At 42.2% G+C, this 24,089-nt stretch overlaps 1 protein-coding gene across 3 annotated transcripts in view; it reads left to right on the top strand.

The window, feature by feature from the left end:
- Window positions 1–5,635: 5,635 nt before the first annotated feature.
- PRKCA (protein kinase C alpha) overlaps window positions 5,636–24,089 on the top strand; it is a 149,982-nt gene continuing 131,528 nt past the window's right edge. For all 3 annotated transcript variants that reach the window (XM_074160330.1, XM_074160329.1, XM_074160328.1), the window contains exons 1-2: window positions 5,636–5,894; window positions 9,320–9,351. In XM_074160330.1, coding sequence (XP_074016431.1) covers window positions 5,722–5,894; window positions 9,320–9,351 — 205 coding nt within the window. In that variant the 5' untranslated portion in view covers window positions 5,636–5,721. The remainder of the gene's footprint in view (window positions 5,895–9,319; window positions 9,352–24,089) is intronic.

Raw genomic sequence — 24,089 nt, 5'->3', positions numbered from 1 at the left:
GGCTGCAGAAGCAGAGGTACTGGTTCAGGCAGGGCCCATCTAACCCTCTGAGTAACCTGGCTCCAGCAGTGGCCAGAGGCGCACACCTAAGGAGAAGTGAGAAGAGGGCAGCGGATACGACACTTCCTCCTAAGAATCTCTCACTTTCTGAGCATTTTCCACTTCGGGGATTTTCTGAGCCAGCTGGGGCTGTGTTCAGTAACAGCCCCCGTTTGTCTCTCCCAGGCTTCCTCCCTCCCCTGAGCCCACCTCAGCGTCCTGCACCAGCGCTGGTTCTTGCGCTTGGATCTTCTGGACAAGGAATTCCAGGGGTGAATTGTCCATCGCAAAACCCACCTCCTTTGTTCCTCACAAGCCTGTGCGCCATGTTTCTCAAAACAAATGACAGAGACTCCCTTGTTGGGCTGGTACAAGGGAGGTCTATTCTTTTTCCCACATAATTTGAGTGCTTTGTTTGTATTTCAAAGTCTGAGTCTTTCTGCCTTTTGCTGTGTGTACAGTTGGAGACTGAAAATTTGCTGACACCAGAGAATTGTTCTGATGGGCTCAAAAGAATGTGAATTACTTTTTGGAAGAGACATTCAAAATTTTCCCGAGTGATTGCTGGTGGGAGGGATGAAATCTGCAAAGCAACAACGATAGCAAATACTCCAGCTGAGGCAGAAATTTTTATTTATACAATCTAGAAAGAGACAAACCCCATGAAACATCCCAAAGGGCCCCCATCACCTTCAGTGTGTAACAGCATCAAGCTCTGACTCGGCTCCATAGCGAGGAGGAGGTTCAGAACGCTCCTAACGCGCCTGGGAGAGGAGAACAGAAAACAGGAGGTTGTCACTCAGTATTCTGATGGGAACGCTGATATAAAAAAATGTATTTCACAATCAACATTCTATATCTCATCAGCCCTTTATTTCCATTCCACAGAGAGCTGCTGTGAGGGTAGTTCACAGGCGGTGACGAGGGGTCTGCAGGAGGAATGGGTTCTGCACCCCTTTCCAGGAAACATGAGCTGAAGTGGTGGCACCGTTTCCATGTCACAAAGGGAAGGAGGATTTTGCTGGTTAGGACTTACCAATGAACTGCAATTTCATCCCTGGCAAATGATTAATTATTATGATATGCCATTTTTTTCCTCAGAATTTTTCAGAAATATTTCTTCTGCGACATTTTGTTTCACACAGGACTTTTCATCTGTGCTTACTCTGCTTTTTGCCTGTGTTTTAATACCTACATTCAAACTTTCCTATTAGTACCAGCACATGTAAACAAGCTGTCACATGGAATAATTTAATAATAAAATCTGTCTAATGACCCAGGATTTCCCGACCTGCAATCGGAGTGACTGTGTGGGAAAAAGGGCAGGGAAAAGAATCGGAGTAAATACAGAGACACAGGCAGATCTGTGCAGTCTGCAAATGCACAGATGGAGAAGGACAGGAAGATGCAGAAACCAGTGCTGATAGAGAGACACAAAATATTTCTACTTCTTTCTCACCTGGATCTGGAAAGCCCATAGGAGCAAGCGAGGATTATCTGATAATTAATAGTTACTGCTCAAAACATGACAAACAAACTTATGAATGGGAGCTGCAACACTGAGCTCTTCGGGTGGTTTCAGGCAGAGAGAGAAAGAATGTGTTGTGTGGAAAAAGAAACCAGGAAAACCTGGTTCTGAAATTTTACCCTGAAGTCCCTGCACTAGTGGAAACTGATAACTGCTTTTGAGTTAATTATGGCAAGTAATTATTCCACAATAGCTGTTGGTAGAAATGGCTCATAAGCTGACTGTGGAAATTCCTTTGGAAGATGAGCCTGGGTGAGGCAAGTCATTTTTAGGCAGCGGGATTGCAGTGATCAAGTCACCCTTCCTAAAGGGATTTGGAAAATAGCTGCTTGTTCTGCAAAGTCTCTAGAAAAGGAAGTGGTTGTAATTTGCTTTGAAATGTGAGGAGAAATTGGGTTGTGAACTTCCTTATAGGTCTCAAGCAGGAAGTGATTCCTGTGTGTTGAGTATTTCTTACAAGCAGGAAATAATAAAACAGCGAACGGCGGCCGCCAGAGGAGCTGGTGAAGCTGTTCTCCTTGGCCGCGTCTCGGAGCTGATCTGAGGCAGCTCATGTAAATAGGAAGAGAACAATCCAGACACTTTCCCTGTAGGAAAGACACACTTTTTAAATTGCTTTTGGATCCAAAAATGGTGCAGGTGGTAGCGTGCTGATCCAGCAGAGGAGTGAAAAGAGAAGGCATTTCACAGGCTGCAGAATGGCTCTAAGAAACCTCTTTCAGAGTGAACACAGCGGCTTGCACTTACAGACCCAGGGTGGGATTGATGGAAATATAGAAAGGACTTGAAAAGTTGTGCTTGTTACAGCAATAATCAAATTCTTCACAGAAAACCTCACACACGATCCAATGGGAACTTCTATCGGGGACAAACTCCCTGGGATATTATCCAATATCCAATGCAGGAGTACACTCGTTATCAGAAGACCTTGTAACTGGCACTTTGGAGCCAGGATCTCTGAAGCTGCTGGCCAGGAGGTTGGAAAAGCTTTATATGGTGTATATCCATATAACCGTGTATCTGCCTGAACACAAGCAGCCGTAGCGCTGACTCCTGGTCCAGATGGCCCCCATCAAATGAATTGCAACCACCCCCCGAGGCGGCAGAGCAAGTCAGGGCTGCTGGTGGGAGTGCGCGAGCGGGAAGGGGTGGCAGACATCTTCACTCCAGCAACAAATCTCGCCATTTGAAGGTGAATATATTTACATGTGCAAAAAAGCCTCATGTGAGTGCTGTGTGCCCCAACCAGAGCAGTAAGAGGAGTTATAAGTTGTATACAGTCCGGGATGGTTGTGTTACAACAGTTTACCAAGTTGTCTGAGGATGGCTATGCACACTTAATAGATTTCTTCTCTTGCCTAATGTGTGTGAACCCAATGTACAAATAATTATTCGGTTTGAGATAAAATGTTGCTTTACAGAGACAGAATAAAGCGATCCTAACGTGACCCTGTAGTGTCACGACTGGTGTCACTTGGCTCTTCCCTGGGGCCCAGCAGGGCAATGGGCGGGTGCTGAGGGGGGAGCCGGGGGCTCCCAAGGATGTTTCGGTGAATGGATCTCGATCAGAGTCGCTCTCGGGACAGAAACCGGAATCGGGAATGACTCAGCAGGTCTGCAAGATTTTAAGGAACAACCGAACATACAGGTTGCCCCAAACCTGACGTAACGCCAGTTGTGTCTCTTCAGCCAGACTCGCCCGCCTCGGTAGCGCTGTTTGTGATGCAGCACTGAAGGAACAGGGATAAATACGTTCCATATTTCTTGATGGAACACTTAATGAGAGTACAAAATGTTTCTTAGTGCTCTTCATGCTTTGGCATAAGTTAATTAAGGCAAGGAAAGTCTATTCCCTCTGAAGAGGAATAAGGGACTTAAAGCATGTGTAGAATAGGTAGAAACCAAATTAATCTTTAGATTTTATTGAATTTCAGATCAAATTTGAAAGCAGTTTCTAGAAAATAAAAGTCCACGAAGCAAGGGCATATGGAAACAGCTTATAGGGCGTATGGCTTGGTTCTAGAAGTTTAGAAAAAAAGCAGGGCTGACCCTGTCATCAGTAACTGGCTGAAATGCCATGGCCGTGCCAGCTCAGCCAGGCTGCACCCAGAAACCGGGGGTCTAAAAGAGAAAACGAGATAGTGTGTAACAAGCTATTTCTGTTCTGCAGTAAATGACGCTGTGCACTTTTCCCATCAGCCAATTAATTGGCTGGCTTCCATTCTAGGGAAATAAACCATACCACACATGCTTACACAGACAGACTCAGGAGCGTGTAGATGTGTTGGGGTGGAGGAACTTTTAATAAGCACCCATCTCCCCAGGGTGAAAATGTGTAGCCATGGGGATAATATTTATTTAAAAAATTATGAATAGGACTTGGCTTTCTTGTTTAGTGCATATGTTGTGGTTTGCCGCACACACAGTCATGATTTATGTGGTGTTTTTCTGAATATACGGGGGCACTATAAATTGCAGTATGAGAGAATGTGTGTATGCCACAGGTGGGCCATGGTTCTGCGTCCAGGGACCTGTGAACATTTTGTGCGCAATGAGTGCAAATGAAGATGAACGGCTCTAGTATTTCACAGGATACTTTATTACATTGTCAGCGTGCGGCACAAAAGCAGAGTAAAAGTCTTTTGTGTATATGTTGGGTGCATCAATTAGTGAAAAAGACTTGCTGTGTTTCCTACGCTTTTTGTTGAGGATATTTGTATTGTAGGTGAACTACAGATATACAACCCACTGCGGTGGCGCAAGACGGCGAGGCCGCTCTTGTATTTGTTGTCCATCCAGTGGCATCGGGTGATGTTCAGCCGCTCAGCGTGGCCTCAGACCCCAGCGGCGCGGGGTGCTGGGTCCCGGGGCTGCAGGACGGGGAGAGGTTTGTGAAGGAGAGCGCCTGGGCTGCACCTTGGTTTGCTGTGGTGGTGGAACAACACCTCTCGGGCTGGCACAGGAAGCGCTGAAGGTGGTGGCTCTAAGCAGCTGGGTATGGGTTACCCCCGCTCTCTGCGGTGGCGGTGGCTGTGCCTGAGGCGCAGGGTGGCAGCCAGTGCTGCCGGGCACCCGGGCCCGTCGCTGCCAGGTCCCTGCCCGGGGGCGGAGGGCAGCAGCCCCGCTGGTGCTGGGGCCGATTTGGAGGGAAGGTGTCGGCTTCCATGGCTGACACCGAGGGAACTGTGTGTCTGTGCCAGCTGCCCTCTGTGTCTGCGTGTGTAAGGGAGGCAGCTGCTGTGCGTGAGGCAGAGAGAGAAGGGAGCTGAGGGGGTGTGTGTGAGGGGAGCCGGTGTGTGTGAGGGGAGCCGGTGTCTGGGTCTGTGAGGGAAGCCTGGGTGTGAGGGGAGCTGGTGTGTGTGTCTGTGTGTGAGAGAGAGAGAGGAAGGAACCGGTGTGGGTGTGAGGGGAACCAGTGTGCGTTTTTGAGGGAGCTGGTGTGTGTGTGTGTGTGTGTGTGTGAGAGAGGCCTGTGTGTGTGAGGGGAGCTGGTGTGTCGTGTGTGTGTGAGAGAGAGAGAGGAGGCAGTGTATGTGGGGAGAGCCTCTCTGTGTGTGTGAGAGGAGCTGGCGTGTGAGGAAAGCCTGTGTGGGCGAGAGAGAGGAACCGGTGCGGGTGTGAGGGGAACGGGTGTGTGGTTCTGGGGGAAGCTGGTGTGTGTGTGTGTGTGAGAGAGAGACAGAGGAGCCAGTGTGCGGAGACAGCCGGTGTGTGTGTGTAAGGGAAGCCGACGCGTGTGAGAGGAGCCGGCGAGAGCCCACGTGAGGGAGCCGGCCGTGCGCGAGCAGCCGCTGGAGCCCGTGTGAGGGGCGGCCGCCGCTGACGAGAGGCGGCAGGTGCTGACGCCCCCCCCCCCCCCGGTCTCCTCCCGCCCCGCGGGGGGCGGCCCCGCGCCGGGCCTGCCCCGCCCTCCCCGCCCCGCCCGCGGCCGGGGGCTCGCTCACCCCGCGGGCGGAGCAGCCGCGCCGGGGCCCGGGGCCGGGATCCTCCTCCCGCTCCCTACGCGCCGGCTCCGACGTCAGGCGCGGGAGCGGGAGGCAGCGCCCAGCCGCCGTCGTTGCCAGAGACTCGGCGGCCGCCGGACGGGGCGGACGTCGGGGCGGCGACTCCCGGCGCGGCCCGGCTGCCGGCAGGGGGGTGGAGAGGAGGGCGCTATGGCCGACGTGTTCCCGGGCTCCGAGCCCGGCGCGGCCCCGGACGCGGCGCGGCGGTTCGCTCGCAAGGGGGCCCTGAGGCAGAAGAACGTGCACGAGGTGAAGGAGCACAAATTCATCGCGCGCTTCTTCAAGCAGCCCACCTTCTGCAGCCACTGCACCGACTTCATCTGGTGAGAGACCCGCCGCAGCGCCTCTCCCCCCCTCGCCCGCTCAGCTGTAGGGGATCCCCCCCACCCCGGGACAGACCCCGCCGCCGAGCGGCCGTCCCTCCCGTCCCACCCGCCGGTTCCCCCCTGGCTGCCCCCGACCTCTTCCCCTGGGTCGGGCAGGTGAGCCTCGGTGGGGCAGAGCCGTGTCGCCTCGCTGCCCCCGGCTCTGTCGCGCCCTCCTCCCGGTGGGGCTCCGAGGGGCCCCTGCCTGAGCCTGGAGCACCCCGGTCTCGGGGCGGGGGGAGCCCCGGAACTTGCCGGCGCTCGGGGGGGCAGCGCTGGCCGGTGCCGCAGGGACCGGCCGGCTCTGAAGAGCCACGCTGGGGGACGTCTCTTCCCAGATCATCCAGATTTGCATTTCCTCACCTCTTGTCCCCCTGTCGTCGTCCCCCCCCCGACCCGGGTGCTGCTTGGCCTGGCTGACTTCACCCGCCGAGCCCCCGCCTCGGTGCCCGCCGTCCCCTGCGGAGGGGAGCTCGGCCGCCGCTACAGCTGCTGCGGGAGAGACGGGGCGTTTTCTGTTTCAGGCTGTGGGTGTTGCTGTGTGGCACAACTTCTGCAGCCCTGCCTTTAACTTTGCGATCCGTGCCTGCTTTGTTTCCTCCTGCTGCAGAGGGAGGGCAGGGAGGCTGGAGCGCACAGTACGTGGTTAGGAAAGGGAGGGATATTTTTAAGAGAAGGGCTCTTGCTGGAGAGAGGGGGGGAAGGGAGGAAAACTTCCTACCTCCACCCTGATCACTAAGCTGTTAAGGAAAAATATACCTAGGGGTTCCTGCCGTGCCCTCTTCTGGGCAGGGCGGCAGCTCCTCTGCAGGCCGAGCCGCCCGGCGCTCCCCGCCGCTGCCGGGCCCCGGCCGCCCCGCGCCCTCCGCTCGCCCTCGGCCGGCGAGTGGGCGAGTGGAGGTGCTGGCTCGTTCCCTGTGCCCTCGGCCGGGTGAGGCAAGAGGAGCGGGTGTGTGCCCCTGTGTTTTGTACACCCAGCGAGTGCCCAAAACAAACAGCTCGGGCTTCCTCTCCTCCACCTGCGCGGTGGCTGAGCGTCAGCCTTGCGCCGCTGCTGGAGTTTTCACTGCGGGTTGCGTTGCTGAAGAGGAGAGCTGTGATTTATTTTAGCCAAAGTTGTAAAAGGTCTAGAGGGGTCTGCACCCAGCCGGCTCTGTGTCTGTGGGCAGGTGTCTTGCTCTTTTCCTTTCTATTTATGCCCCTGGGCACAGAGCTTTGCCTTCCTTCTTGAGTTTTCCCTGGGTTGCGTGCTGAAGAATAGACTGTGATTGCTCCAGAAATTATTGAAATCTATTTGCGGAGTAAAGGGAGGACAGGAAAGGAAGGAAAACTGAGATAGGTAGACTGCAGAAGAAATTAGGAGAAACAGGTCAGCTTTTTGAGTTGTTCTTTTTTATTATTTTTTTCTCTTTGAAAAAAAAAATGCAGTTTGGTATTGTAAAAGAGACCTTCAGAAACTGGTTCAAAGTTAATATAAACCAGAATGAATTGGGAGGTGTGAAAGAATGCTGCAGGGTTATTGTCAGACTGTGTTTGTGAAGATAACGAGCACAATTAAAAAACAAAGTGGAATGCTGTCACGAGAAAAGGCACCCGCTGACAGGATGGATGTGCAAATGAAAGGGTTTCCTGTAGCTGACAGGTGGCAAGAGTAGCTGTGCTCTTTGTCTTTTTCTTGCTAAGGAAGCTCTTAACATTCATCGAGTGTGTGACAACTTGAAAACCTCTCATTTCCTTATTTGAAGATGGGCAACTCTTGAATAAGTATCATAACCCGTAAAAAATGCTTCATCTGTTACCAACAGGACATGTGCCAATTAACATGTTTTACGGTATAAAGAATAGTAAATGCTACCTTTCAATGAACTACACAAATAGATTTGTTTTCTTAGATTACGTTTGGCCAGGTAATATTTACTGGAATAGTTTAGTGCCTCTTATCTTCTTAAACAACTTTCATGTATCTACTTTGTTTCACAAGTGTTGATATTTTTTTTTAAGATCTTTTACTTAAAATACATTATAACTGATCAGGGAGTGGACTGCAGCTGGTGGGTCTATGGCTTCAGCTCAAGCACTGAAGAATGGGTATGCTTCTAGACTAGAGAAGAGGAATGTTCTTTATGAAAAAGTGTTCAAAAGGATGAAAAATTATCTGAAGTCTGTTTCGTGTTCATAGTCCTGTCAGCTTTAATGCAGTCGCATTTGCACGCTTCTAGTACATGCTTTTTACTTCAGTGAAGACAAGAGATACCAGCAGCAGAAAGACAGTATAGTATAGTCACATATGCTGCCAAGCAACACAAATTCTATATTTCTTCTGGTTTTACTAGTTTAGGCCTGCTTATAACAGTAACAGGTCGAGACTGTTGCGCAGAAATGTATGGAAATGCTCCAAGCTGTGTAATTTCGGTTTCCACCTGAAATAACAGTGTACTGAAGGTTTTGTTTCTTCTCTAAATAAATAAATAAAGTGGGAAAAATGTTGATACGATTTTCTTAAAAACAGTTCCACAAAGCTTTATAATTAAACTTCATGTTGTTAGTTGCGTACAGCCTACTGGCTGGCTCCTGCAGTTCATGGCTTTGGCTCATTTGTCTCTTAGGGTAAGCAGCTCCAGCTCTCCAGATAAAAACATTCTGCAAAGAGGGAAAATGCAGAGAAATGTTTATAGGGAGGGCACTCAAAATATTTATTTTTGTGGAAAGAGAATGTTGAATGTTTAAATATAAACAAATAAATAAAACCAACAACAGTGCCAGAGGTACTGGAATGTGTTGGAACTCTGGATACCAGTACAACCTTGTGTGTCACCAGATTCATTGGTAGAGTATTACAGACACACTTGTGTTTTGTTATGGAAATGAATGAGGAAGCTGGGAGAACAATCAATAGGAAACCAATGGGCCCATCTTCTCCCCATACAACAAACAACTGGTGTCTAGCTGAGGCGGAACAGCATTGGCATGCAGTCCTAAAATTTGGATGAAAAACTAAATCTGGTTTGTTTTATACGCCTTTGCTAGAACTTGGAATATTTTACATTGCTGTTAAGTATATGTGTGACATTAAATGAGTTGGAATATTATGCGGTAATCACAGAGGATGATAATTGTAGATCCAAAATAGCTTGTAAAATAATAATAATAAAAATATTGTTGCCAGAAGCTGAAATGACATAGCTGGTGACAGCTATTGTTCTCTGCTCTGAAATAGGTGGGCTGTTCTGTGTTGTATATTTTAAAATCTGTTGCTGTCTTAGCAAAACCTGAAGTTATTTAATATGATTCTGTTTTTATGTTGATATAGATCATTGAGAAGAAATTATAACTACACATACTAAGACAGGTCTTCTTTTTTCTTTTCTTTCTTTTTCTTGCAGGGGATTTGGGAAGCAAGGATTTCAGTGCCAAGGTAAGCCCCAAGTGCTTTGTTGGCTAGTGCGCATTGTTGCGTCTAACTTTGAAGGCAGCCAAAACTTGCCTGCAGCAAGAGGGAAACAAGCCTGGAAGAACTAAGCAAGCATCTCTGCCTATGTAAATTCTAAAGGAGGACAATTATTCAATTAAATAACCATTGGCACTTATAGCATATACATTGAACAATCAAGTTATTGTTTGTACTGTAATAGCACAAAAAAAATCTCATCACAGTAAATGTCATATAATCTGCATGTAGTGCAGCTTCTAATTTTTCGTGAAAATAATCTGTGCAATTTAGCTTTTGCAGAGACCATTTTTCACATCAGAAGCTCTTGTCTGTGTGGGCGTCTTGGAAAATGGATTCACTTTTTAGTCATATGGCTTCTTTTCATAACCCAAACTCCCTGGTTTTAATTTTCGTGCACTGTATGCTTAGGAGGACCTTTGGTTTGAAATACTTTTTAGGACAGGCAGCATTTTTCTGTCTTATGTAATACCCAATTACAAAAAAATCCACCCCTACAAAATCACCAATTTAATAAATTCTGATAACCTTGAGAAATTGAAAGCTGCTGTAGGGGGAGATAACTATATACATGAAAGCCAGAGCATGATATACTGTATTCTCACATATTCTGTATTTTTGCCAAATTCTTATCATTATTTAGCATTTAATCATAAAATAACCACACCCAACTTATTTTTTCTATGTCACATGTTTGCCTAATTAGGATGAGGCTTTTTGTTGTCTCTTTGTCTTCCCCGTCATTTTACCTGCAGATGTACATTGTGTACTCATTAGCTAGCCTTTTGGTTGTTTCTTTCATTACATTTTTGTAATGGTTATTTGCTAATGGTTCAGAGCATGTTTGACTATCCTGAATGTTGCTTTTACTTAGTAGTTGGTGAAATTATGGATTCTGTGGTATTTTTGTGGAAGTTGATGCTTTTTGAAATTAAACCCCTGAGAAACTGAATGTAAAAGAACGATGTCTTTTAAAGATGTTGCAATAAATATTTTTCTTTCTGCAAGTAGAAACTTGCAGAGAGACATGGTGAAAGCGTTGCATGCCGCATTAAGGTAAGCATGCAGCCATGGTTTTACTATGAATCTTGTATATAAATTTATCTGTGTCCCAAGATGTTAATACTAAATTCTGCAGGTATCCTCCTGGTTTTTGCTACTCATCGCATCCAGAGCAGTGCTATAGATAAGTCTGTAGTCCTCAGTTGGCAGAGGAAGGGCACTTCCTGAATCCCATTCAGGACAGCTCAGTGATTCGTAGTTAAGGAATTATTTGGATGTTCGTCAGAGATTTCCGTTGGTATAGCAAGAATAATTGGGGCTGCGTTTAAATGATACAGCTATCTATCTTAAGCTTTGCAGTTTGCACCATGCATGAGCACAACACAACTAGGAGTAAAAGCAGCAGAACAATTTGATTTTTTTTTTTTTAATTATTTTTTAAGTACTTCGGAAGTGATGCTTTTCAGGCATCTAAATGTGTTCAAACCTGATTTTCGTATGCCTCAGAGCAAGTTTTTCTGTGATGGAGATTGTTGTATTCAGTGTTCTTGTCTGTATTACTACACAGTCAAAATCTCTAAGAAATATTCAAATTTCAGGAATTTTGTAGGAAATTGTTGGCACACTAATTAGGTAGTGGAGTTTTTGCTTTCATTCATTAAATTTGATTGCCATCAAAGTCAAAGAGTTCGGTCTCTTGGGACAATAGTCTTGAAAAACAAAGCTCCATGATAAAGTTAAGCAGCTGAGTCATATTTTTTCAGCTTTCTGAAGATTGCATCTAAAAAGTCACCAGATAAAGCTGGAAAGAAAAATTAGTAATGAAAATTAGTGAAAACATGAAGAATTAAAAAAAAAAAGTGTGAAACTAGAAGGTAGGTTGCAGAAACCCCCTAGTTTCTTTAATTAAAGTGACTACCTTTACAGAAAAGAATGACAACTGAAGAATAAAATGGAAATTTTGGTGTGACATGAAGGAAAGGAAAGAATATTACAGTGACAGCTCCCGTATAACTATAGTTCTTGGTCCGTCAGAGTTTCCATTATAGGAAACTTTTTTAGCTGTTTTCAAGAGTGTCGTAAAATCTCGTGCTAGACAGAAACCTGGTGTCAGGCAGGTTTCAGAGTTGGTGGTTTTATTATTTCCAAAGTTGTTTTAAATTCCTGTGGCTTTATTACCAGAGGGAAGAGGAAAGGTCCATAATAGTAACGCATCCTCTTAGAAACGGCAATTATTCTATGAATATTTGTGTTAGTAATTCTTTTAATTAAACAAAAGTCCTAACTTAGTGTTTATGCAGTACTAAACATTGCAGCTAACACAGTATGCTTTTATATATTTTTGAAACTTCCTTTAAAAAATGTCACAATAAATGCAGTTCTAGTTTTATTTTTGAGATACCCTCGAAAGAAAGCATTTTTATATTATGCTTACATTTAATTTTTATTTCAATTAAATCTTAATGCTATACTGTAATGATCTTTTTTTTGGACCACTAATACCTTTTTTCATCAGGCTTACTTTGAGCCTTAGAACGTGTTTTCGATTGTATGTAATCATTTTTGTCTTCTGATTTCGATGCTTGTATTTCTGCTGCAACGTTCAGCTTCAGCATTACGTAAAAACATTTACATGAGTTCTTTGGAATTGAAGAGAAATATTTGCTTTTATTTCATTAAAAAGCTTTGCTAAATTCTTTTTTTTCTCTTTACTTTTATGGGATCCCTATGAATTTGCAAAAGACAATAAATTCAATTTTGGTATGTCTTTTAAAGCCCTTAATGCGGCAGAGGGTCAGGGTGTAATTGCATTATTACCGCACAAATGCTTAGCAAGAGACAGTCCATGTCATAAGTAGTTTGTCTTCCTTAATGCATGTGTTCTACTATAGGTAGTTACTATATGTACTGGTAAACAGATATTCTGAAAGGCTGCTTAGGTTTACAGCTATGAGTTGTGATGAGTTATTTCCTGGAGAGGCTGCAGAATTCTGGTGCATTATTGGAAATAAGTTTTTTCAGAGAGCGGGTTCAGGGTCAAGAAGTATCAGTGAAAGAGGTCAGGGCCTGTCTTTGGTAATGTGTGAATTTGAAAATGAACTTGAAAGAGTTCAGCTGGATTAACTTTCTCCTAAGGATAAGAGGAGATAGTAAAACATATCAGGAAGCATTTTGCTGTTTGAGATTTGTGTCCTATTGTTGGAACTATTCTAAAATACTGTGCTTTTGAAGCAGGAGTTATTATTATGCTGTTTTGTTTTCGCTGTTTTCTGTTGATTGTCTTTGTGGTAGTGAAAACATGATGGTAGGATTGTTTAAGTGCGTTAAGGCTTTGTTTTGTTTTCTTACATTGTCAAGCAGGACAGCAAGCTGTCTGTAATACTGAGAGCTTTTCTCTGATGTGCACCTGGAAGTACTGCAAGAGGAATGTGAAAAATGGAATAATCTAAACTGTTTTTCAGTCTGCCATAGTATAAAAGTTCCTCTTTTAAGAAAGCAGACTTTAAATTAAGCGAGCTTTTAAGCTACACTTTGGCTTCATCGTTCTTTTGATATTCACTGTTACACTCTGAGTATAACCTATATCTGTTCCTTTCTGTTTGTTTTGTAAGAAAAGGGGTTTTTTTTTTCTGGTGAAGAGAGCACAACAAATAGTGGCTCACTGAGATGTGACAAACGTATGCTGAAGAACCTGTGTTTATCTATGTTTAGATGTTAAGTTCAGCACTGAAGGCTCAGCAACTTCCTCGAGGTGAAAATATTTTTAGTTACGGTAATATGAATGCACTCCACTCATGTTCCCGATTAAGGACCTGTGGTCATAGAATCATAGAATTGTCTGGGTTGGAAGGGACCTTTAAGATCATCTAGTCCAACCATCAACCTAACTCTGATAAAAAAACCCATCACTAAACCAGGTCTCTAATCACTATGTCAACCCGTCTTTTAAATACCTCCAGGGATGGTGCCTCAACCACTTCCCTGGGCAGCCCATTCCAAGGCTTAAGAACACTTTCTGTGGAAACATTTTTCCTAATTTCCAGTTCTCTCCAAATCAAAACTTGTAGTTACCAACTGCAAGTTTTCCCTCTTTCGTGATTTCTGCAGGGTCTACTGAAGTGCAATATTCTGCTACAGTTCAGCTGTGAAATACATTTGGCTTAAGGATAATAACTAGTGAAGTAAGAGTTTCAGGTTTGTTCTCTGATTTACTTAAATAAAAATTACGGACATTGATTAAAGCAGATTATTATAGTTATCCAATCTGTGCAACTATTGGTCTTTCCACTTTTGTTTCCTATCTTCCCTCAATTTATTTTCAGACTATTTTTTCTGAATGTTGAATTTTATCTGAAGTTGATGTGGTCAGCTTTTCGGAATAGCTGGTGCCATGCTAGCTACACTTCCTAACACTGCTGGCTCTGGGCTCGTAAGATGGCTATAGTAACTACTTCACTAAAAATGGAAATGGTTGGATTTTATTCTTTCTTACTGTCCTTGCAAATATCATAACATTGGCACGTTAAGCCAGCCGTTCATTTCCTCTGTGCTGTTTATCTTTTATCCGCTAGTTCTTGACCTCTCTTCTACAGTGAAAAGAACAAAGAATCCACAGATGCTGCCTCCTCTTTAAATCATCTCTTTTTATTAAAAAAAGTGTTACTAAAGGTCTGTATAGAGGAGGTGGTCAAGAAATTAATTTTTAATGCTGGATCTGATCTAGTGATTTGAACCAGGGAAACCTCTGAACACTTGTGACCTGGTTGACCTGAACAGTTTCTGTTAATCCTCAGTTCTGTTATAACAGGTTTATAGGGGAAGCAACACAGTTAATTCTCTCTTGTGTATGGATCACGGCTTAGTTCTTGGTTTTCCTTCCTTATGGTTGTTTCCCCTACCAGCAGTTTCTTGTTCATTTCACTATCTTCATTTTCCTTTGTAACAAAATAAAAAAAAAAAGGAAAATGTATTACATTGCTGTGTTTCGTCTCATAGAAAATATTTTCTGTGTTCCTTCCTTGGAAGTGTTATTGCCAAAGGGTGGATAAGATACAAAGGAAGTTCCCCTCTCTACGCCAGGACTCCTTCTCTGGTATCATTATCGTTTTTGTGGTAAGATTGGATATTACAGACCACAGTTTCAATAATGTGTGTGTTTTTCTTTGCACTTTTTCTATTACTTCTTAGTCATGTGCTGCAGTTTACATTAATGTTTCTGTAAGCCTGAGATTGAGAAATGAATTCCATGGAAGTCACTAAGAGTCTGTGACTGTCCATGCCTTATATGTAACTTAACAGTCAGCATGAACTCTTATGAAATGGAAACTTATCATAGATATACTTAAAGCAGCTGACTCGTTAATGTATTTTCGTGCATATAGCTTGGAGGTATCTGTTCAAAAATGGAACCCAAACTCAAATCCTCCCCAACAACAAAAAAACCCCACACCAAAACAAAATAAAAAAAACCAAACACCTGGGAGCAAAAATTGTGTCTGGGCACAGTTAGTTTCCACGATTCCTCTAGCCAGCTTTGTCCTTCCCGTTGGCCTTTTGCCCTCAGCCTAATCTGTGGACTGTGTATCTGTGGAATCCTTCTCAAAAGGACAGTGATTTTCATCATCTGCAGATAATCTGACATACAGATTATAAGAATGCAGATAAGATGCTTGTTGTGCATTTGACTTGTCAGCTTTTATTTATTTATTCTTCCCCTCTTTCGGCTGTCCCTTTCACTTCCCTTTGCAGCATATGTGCCATATTATGAGGAAATACATTGCTGTTAATTGCCTGATCCCAGTGTAAGGTGAGATTCTATTCCCATCCCCACAGCTGAACTCTGAGAGATCTTTGCAAAATTACCCATGTTCCAAGTTTTTACTGAGAACAGCATTGACATGCAGATGGAAATCCTGCGTCTTAATGAGTGCCAGTAGATCAGTGTTTGTTCACATCAGGAAAGCCCTTTGGAAATGTGTATCCCAGTCATCCCTGCTTTTGGAGCGCTTTGGTGTGCGTTGCTGGGTGGACTGGGATTTCCTTTGGGCGATACCCAACAGAGTGCTGTGATACACAGCATGTTTAAAGTCCCCCAGGTGCTAAAAGATGTTTGGTTGATGGGTCACTACAGCTCACCCCACATAAACCCCCTGAAACGGGGACTGCAGGGGTCTCTAGTTCTTAGCACTGTTTTCCTCTACAAATCTGTTCCAGTTGGAGCATCACTTGGTAGCATAGACATACTGGTCACGCTTTCCGCAGTTGTTTCCTATGCGGAAAGGGGATGTGTTGTGTCTGACCATCATTGCTCTGTAGAAAGGACAGTAGGGCATCTTTGTCAGAAGGGTGAAGATACAGGTATCCATGTTTGTGAGGAATCTCTGTTACTACAACCATGTGCATCATAAAAACCTATATATCAAATAGATGCATAATACTCAATTCACTAAATATAGAATTCACTCTACATAGAATGAGACAGTAAAATAGAGAAATATGCCATTGTACTTCTGGTTTTCTAGAAAGTTTCCTTGGTGATACTGTGCTCATCAAAACTGGAACATAATTAAATCTTAGCATGCAGCAAAAGTTTTTTTTCCTCGTATTAAATTTCAAGGGCAAAACCATCCTCACCCTTCCCACACTTGTAACATGTTAAGTTTTGAGTTGTTTACTTGAATCAGTCAGATATCCCAGCAGTGTGTTCCAGTTAAAAGAAACTGACTGTTCCAGTGCCCTGGATGTAATTCTGTGAAGCACTTCAGCTTCTAATTAAACATGTGGGAGTGATAGCTCATTCCGAGTTGACAGATAAACTAGTTTGAGTCCTGGGCGAGATAAAAGTTTGGCATATTCTTTATTTTCCCCTCTGCATTGGTGTAATACTGCACATCAACTGCTGATATGGAGCCACATATGGTGTTAATTTGATACAGGATTTTTGTGGATGAGAGTGACTTATGCCATGAGTAGAATTTAATGAAATGTTGGTAAGAAAGTTGTAGAAAGATAAAGAAACCAGATTTCACTGTTAGGATGTAATGATGATTATTTCTTATGTTTGTTTTTTGTGGGCTGTTTCTCTTTAGGGTGAAAGGTAAAAATAATAAATTATTTGATAAATACTTTTCGCTCAGTTTCTCAGTTTTTACATCTTCAGTAAAAAGCATAAAAGTCTAAGAGCGAAGGGCTCTTGTGTATAATTAATAACAGGAACTACGCTTTAAGTGTTCTTAAATTCTTGTAGATGTTGAACATTATAATTCTGGCTGATTTCAGCAGTGCTTGTGGAAGGCATGTAGAGGCTGGGAGCACTTGGGAGTTGATTATCAGCTGTTAATTTTTCAGTTGCAGCTCTTCATGAATCCTGCCTTCCGTAAATGTGATTCATAGCAGTTACCTTGTAAGTCAGGCAACCGAACACGTGTGTACCTATCGTTCTGTGACTTTCATTGTCACTTACTCTGATCTTTTAATTATAATTCAATTTACATGAAGGTTTTTTTGGTTCCTTTCTTGTATAACTTGGAATGTAAGGTGCTGCAGACACATGCGCCTTTTTTTCAGAGTATCTTCTAGTGACTTCATGTAGATTTTGAAAACACAATCCTGCCTTTACTAATTAAAAACTTCTAATCAAATGAGCTTTATTAGAAGTCTAGAGTATGTACCTATAAATGTAGGAGCTTACTGGAATTATTATTTTTGTCTGTCTCTTATTGTTGACAAAATGTCTTTTAAAAAATTTATTTAGACTGACACAGGAACACATTTTTTTAACTCAAAAATGCAAGTTTGTCCAGAAACACCAAAAATATGGTCATTATTACTCTCTCAACTTGCTGGTTTTTAGTTTTTAAAATGAAGCTGCAAAATTCTAGTTAATACTTTGTCTTTATACAGTGGCCAGTCAAGATGTAGAAAAACATTTGCTCTTCATTTACAATTATGTAAATAGGTTTTGACACTGTGAGAAGTGTCTACGAATGGACCTTGATCAGCACAGGTAGCTTGTATGGCACACTCAAGGCTTTATTTACCTTGTGTAATAATTGGCAAGTTGTTTTCTTTTTTTTCTTTTTGCTAAGAAAATAATCCATATTGACAAAACAGTTGTATTTTCTAACTAGGATTGCAGCCGTTGCCTCTTTTTTTTTTTTTCCTTTAGCTTCAATCAAAATAATTGTATAAAGCTGTTAATAGTGTTGCAAGCCTTTGCATATAGATAAATGCAGTTTGTAATTGCATTTGGAAGTTGTATTTTTTATTCGGGAGCAAAACTTTATGAAGATTGTGTTTCTGAAAATGAGCTTTTTTTTTTTGCCTCCAGATGATCCTTGGAATGATAGCATAATGAATATTGGCACCAATTTAATTAACCATTTTCCAATTTTAAATCTTTAGGAATCAGACGGCTAGAATTTGGGGTTCTGTATGCTTGGGTTTCAAAACCACTAATAAAGCACATGAGTGTGTCTCCTCAGTACATGTTAAGAAAAGTAGCAACTCAAAAAAAAAAAAGTGCATCAGATACTATCCTTCCTTATTTTACTATTAAATATGGGAAAAGTGCATACTGCAAGGTACAGGCTGAAGAGAGACATTCTTATTTCAAAGTGCTGAGCGTTGTTGTCAATGTAACTCTCTTTCCAAAGCACAGATACTTCACTCATTTTCATTTAAAATTAATAGCATTTTTAACTTCTCTGGAATGTGCACTAAATGTGTTATTTTAGTTCCTCAGTAAACAGAACATTATTCATGTACGAGGAGGAGCTGGAAGAATAGTTTATCTTCTTTCAACTTGTAGTCTGTGTTGGGGTTTTACTTTGTTTTTTTTACTCACCAGAACACCAGCCAGAAGCCATGTCGAAGTATTCAAGAGAAGTTCTCAAGAAATTGGTCATTAATATTAAAAAAAGGTGAATGTTTCTTCTGGCAGAGTGCCGAGATAAGCCTCGTCTTCTGGAAGCTATTGTGTATGTTAGTGTTTCAGTGGGCTGATTTTAAAAGTTTTTCCAAAGGTGATGATGTTAGTAATCATGACCTGCGTTCTTACCACTTCTCTCTGCAGAGAAGCTGAAACGATCTTCAGGAAGGTGCAAAACCATCCCCCTCATAATTGCTTTTGCTTGTGAGAGGGTGTCTCTGCAGTGTCTTTCCTCCTGCTTCTGTGTCACACTGTGTGCATTTCCATGGCAGCTTCTGATTCTCTGGGCAAAGAACCATTGCCTGGGGCCGCCTCTTCTCTAGTACCTGTCCCCTGAACCAGTTCTCCATATTTTGCACCCAGGCTTTGAGCCACAGAGGATTTTTGTGTGTCTGAAGATGCTGCCATCCTGCAAGGTGATGATAGGGTCTGGGCATCTCAATCTTCTCCCATTCCAGAATTTTATAAAATAAATAGATTTCAACCTAACAATTCCCTGAACTTGTTTGACTTGAAGGAAATGTTAAAAAACATGTTACAATAAATATAGAAATAGACTAATGCAACAAGGATATATGTATTTTTTTCAGGTGTTTCCATCATGGCAGGTTAGTTGACTGAGTTTGATGTACCTTAAAATTAGTCAGATTTTGGATTTGCTCTTACCTTGTTTGCCAACTTTTACTTTAAATGAATTAAATTTGAGAGCATTCCAAGTATGTCAGTTTTATATCTTCCTTTCTTGTCATTGGCTTTTGCAAATTACATCTGTTGGGTATATTTTTATAAAATGGGACTTTGCTGTTAATACAAATGGATGCAAACACAGCAGAAGGCAATAGGGACATTCCTGTACATGGGTATTTTTCAGTTCTTCTGTCTGTAGGCCCCTTGAGACAAATGTTGCAAGGTTACGGAAAGAAGGGAGAAAAACATAATTTTGTTCTTACTCTGTTTCCAGTATTTTGCTGCCTAGATATTGTTCATAATTCCTTTTGATGTTATTGAGAGATCCTCAGGTGTGAGGCTTTAAAACACAATAAAGGCTCAATAAATACAGTTGTGCAGCTCAGTAAAACTGTGTCTTGTGGTGTCTCCGTTGCATTGTATGTCCATGACAAGCAAATACAACTGTTGAAACCATCTGAAAAGCTGGCGGGGGGGAGTGCATTTTGTTAAATATGAAAACTTATTAAAATTCCATTCTTATCCCAATATATCAGTGGGTAAAAAAGGAGGTGTTTTCTCATGGTAATTTATTTCTTTGTGTTGCTATTTGCTTGTCTGAATCTGGCCTGTGTGTTGGGTCAAATAGTATAGGTGCTTCAGTGTTAGTTTCTGAATTGCCTATGCAGTAATATCCCTGATTTCACTCTAAAAAAGCATTGAAAAACTGCGTAGATGCTGAAGAGGGTTTTAAAGTGCAGGTGCTGCGTGTATTTTATATTTTTTCTCAGAAGTGGTATTGTTTCCTAATAGATCACACAGTCCTTGTGCCAACTGCACAGCATGCTGCTGCGTTAGATGATTTTACGCTGGTGGTGTGTGTGCTGTTATTGCCAGTTGTTTCACCGAGGAGTACGTTAGTGTTTTGTTCTGCCTTAGATACCCAGGTGTGCCTGATAAATACTGTGGGCTGTAAAACTGATGCCTGCCCTTGTTGACATACGTGTAGAAGTCAGCAAAGCTTATTTCTAAGATTTCTGCGAAACTGGAGTCCTGTGTCAGCTCCCTGATGCTGTAGAATGAGGAACAGTTCAGTTGTCATGTTTGTATAAAGTTCTGTTCGTTCAATTAAGTTTGAGCTCAGGTTTCTTTGAACACTTTGCAAAACCAAAATTATGTTCTACATTATTAAACCTGGTACAAGGCCAGGTGTCACTTTAATTTTAGAATATAAATACATTATATTACAAATATTTAAGGCTTTTATTTTATTCATAATTTGGTATATGCCGTATCATCATTTCGTGGCAGCAGATGTTTTGCATAGTTTCTATGGCTTTGGATACTTGGCAGCAAGTATCCTGAAGACAACAGGGTCCATTAGTTTCAGGGGTGCTCCTGAAAGTCCATCAAACAGGACAGCTCCGGAAGCCTAGAACTGCTTTAGCATCTGGGACAGAGAAGATATGCTTGACTTTGACTTTTGCTCAATATGCCTTGTCCTAGTCCAGGTTTCTATTTTTTATATAAAAAGAACAGAAAATGTAATAAGAATACTGTAAAATATTTGATGATGGAGCCATTTCTATATTGGGGAGAGGGAGGACAAACCTTTGGCACTGTTGCATCCCTTTCCTGGTTCCTGTAGAAGGTCTTTGACTTCAGATTCTGTTTCCTGCCTGTGCCTTAAACTTCTCTCTGGGTCTATGTTGTTGTTGTGCATATTATAATCATACGCTGCAATTACAGCTCCAGTTTTTAAACAACCCAGTCGTGGTAATGGGCATGTAAAGTCACAAGGCTTTTTACTGCTTCTGTTGTCTTAAGTACTTTTGAATCTTGAACAATAAAATGTGGGTGGTGAGATTAGTATGACTGACAGTGCCTGAGACTTCATGTTAGGAGATGTTGAGTGAACAGACTCATTGATGTGGGGCCATGAATTTGTGGACACATCACAACTTTGGAGTATTGATTATTGAAGTAAATGCGTAGCTGAAGATTGATGAAGGGAATAGAACTCTTCATCATATATCATTAATGTATGAGGGATGTCTAGTTGGGTTTGTGCAGGTTTTTGTAACAAGCTTTCTGCAAAAGCACTGATAAATATGCTCAGTAAATTTTAATGAAGTCCTAAGCACTATCCATTGAGCTTATTTTGTAATTTAAATCAATACATTAGAAAGAGTACTAATTGTAGAACTTACTGTAGAATTAAATTTCTAATAAATCTTGTTCTTTCTTGGCTTTTATTCAACTCATTCAAATATTGACCTTTGAATTCTTACCATTGCCTATGTTTTACTGAGGCTTGCTTTGAAGGGGAGGGGGAATGTGTGTGGTATCATCTTTAAGCTTTTGTTGTAATAATTAAAAGGGCAGTGTCAGACATATGGATCATTTGACATTTAACATGGCAAAATGAAAAGGAAATTGGTGATAAAATCAGTGGGGTTGATTTTAGAGCCGTCAAATGTGAATTGTAGACAATGGAAACTAGACTGGCCAGCAGGTAGCAGAACTAATGCATTTCCAGAACTTCCAAAACACAATTCATATCAGTTCTGCCTTCAGGGGTACTCTTTGTAAGAGTGTAGGATTGTATTCATGTTGAGCTAATAAATGTTCTTAACATTTTAAAGCCTGGATCTTGCAAGCTGCTTTGCATGAATGGATCAGTATCGCGGTCAATGACTGTTTATCTATTACGTTGTTCTATATGGAACAACTGTTGGGATCTGACCTTCATCTGTAGTTAATAGTATAGGCTTTAATACTTATTTTTATTTGCAGTGCAGAGATCCTCTGAATAACTGAAGCCTCGTATTATGTAGAATTTTGTATTAATATTTAGTAGAGATGCCCTTGATACAGAAGGTTTATAAGTTATAGAGACACTAGGTGTGCTGATACGTGCACGTTATTCTATCACTTCCCATATGTAGATTTTTGAAGTGGAAATTATTTGCTTGAGCTCAGTATTACAATTTCAATTTAAAAGCATGATAATCTCTTAAAATTTCACAGAAAAATATTCTGTCATATAAATACTTGATATAATGTAAATTATGCTTGTTATGGTTGTATGTAAGGACAGAGCTATAAACGCCACCTGAAATATTCATTGGGTATATCATATACCTCATCAGGGGAGAGTAGGCAACTTGCAGACCATGCAAAAAAATGTTCTTGTTACACATGCCTTTCTTGTAACAGTAATTAAGAAGCAGTAGTGAGAAGATGCAATGCTTACTTCCTAGGAAACTCAGAGAATGGCTTCATCCCCTGTGCATGTATAATACAGAAATACATGTGTGAATTAATTTGGATGATTTTACCATGTGTGAGAAATCAACGGTGTTGATCCTGTTAGGAAAAGCCCATGACACTCAGCAAATAGAGCTGACTTCTGCCAAGCTCAATGATACGGAGATGATGCTTTGTTTTCACCCCCCCACCCCCCTTATTTTAGAATACAGTTATCAATAGAGCAGAAGATGGTGTACTTAAAACTTGTTCTCAGCAGATGAGTCCTCGTCACTTAATGTGTAACGTTCCTGTGGTGCTGTTGTGTGTAAGGAAAGTTCAGGAGATGGCTCTGGGTACGTGTGGTGTGGTAGGAGAAACTTGCTCCTTGAACCAAGTCCTGTCTGTAGTTACTATTGAGTTTTAGGTCAAATGAGTTCTTCTGTTCAGATTATTTTGCTGTATGCAGTTAATTACATTAGAAAGCTGACAGAAATCAAATGTGTGATGGGAAAGAGAATGATCTTGCTTGAGAAAATGATCAAGAGGTATTTTCTGTTGTGCCATCTGTAGTATAGATAAGAAAATATCTTTTTGGGGGTGTTCCCCCCCTCCCCCCGTTACAGCCTATTTTGAAAAAATAGAACTCTTAATTCTAGCTCTTGTTGCATGGGCAAATTATTATCCCAAGGTTGAGACTTGAAAACAGAATAATTTATTCTTCTGTGGTATCTCTTTCTGCAGTTAGAAATTCATTCTGACCTGATGGTGAGATGCAGGGTAACAGATGCAATCTTTGGATCAACCAGCTACAGCTTTTGTGTTAACCAGTCATCAGGAAATATCACTAAATTACTGGAGTACAAAACGCATCTGTTGGAAATATGTTTAAGTCTTTTGTGAAATAGGATGGGAAAACCATTGCTAAAATGGGGAGTGGCTTCGGAAACAGCTGTGCCCAGCAGCGAAGGGTGGCCCATGTGAATGAGCTCTTTTCAGAAATCCGAGCAGACCTGGCTGGAGTCGGGCTCATGTGGCGTCTCTCCAACTGTTTTGTTTCTCTGACTGTTGCATAAGTGAATGCTGTAGTTTGTTCGGGTTTTCTGTCAGTTTGAAATCCGCCTGTGTGCGAGCTGGTGGGCAGTGGCATACGTGGCTTTCCAAGAGTTAAAGCTTGCAGGTTCTAGTTGCTTGTAATTCCAGATTTGGTCTCGACTTCACTAGGTATGTTGCCTCCTTGTTTTGGAAGGAACGTTGTCTTAATTTCTGCATTCAAAAGGAAAGCATTAGGACTATGAATCAACCCTTTAACGTTCGCCTAGCCCTCAACTTCGATATTTTATTAATTTGTTTTAATGGCATAATCCACGTTGCCATGAGAATGCTTTTTCAAGGCCACATGTCTGCTCTTAGAAATTGATGTCCTACTGTGTTTTATAACAGCATGTCTTCATTCTAAAGTTGCCTGCCATAGCCCCGATGCAAGTGCTCCCAGCCATTTCCCTTCCTCCTCGTCTCACAAGTGCCACAAACCCCACGTGTGGGGGTAAAAAAAGCGTAGTGGCAATTACAGCCCTGGAACTTTGCAAAATGTCAATGTGGCGCTCGAAGTGGAAGCCCTGAAGGCAGATAATGCGTTCTCTATTACTTGGTAACACAGGATAAAACATCAGTTTCCTTCAGCGCTCGTGGTAATAAATCCTTCAAAAATTTCAGACCAAAAATAAAAAAATCTTTGCTACTGCATATTTTGGACTTCAGTTTTAGGAGATGTAGAACATCGGGTATTATTTAACATGTGTTGTATCTGCACGATAATTCTAAAATTAGTCAGTGGTGGTCTTAAAATGGGAATTGC

The sequence above is a fragment of the Numenius arquata genome, chromosome 17 (assembly GCF_964106895.1).
Source record: "Numenius arquata chromosome 17, bNumArq3.hap1.1, whole genome shotgun sequence".
Classification (NCBI taxonomy): Eukaryota; Metazoa; Chordata; class Aves; order Charadriiformes; family Scolopacidae; genus Numenius; species Numenius arquata.
Note: the sequence above shows the minus strand (reverse complement) of the source record. Positions and strands in the feature narration are given on the sequence as shown.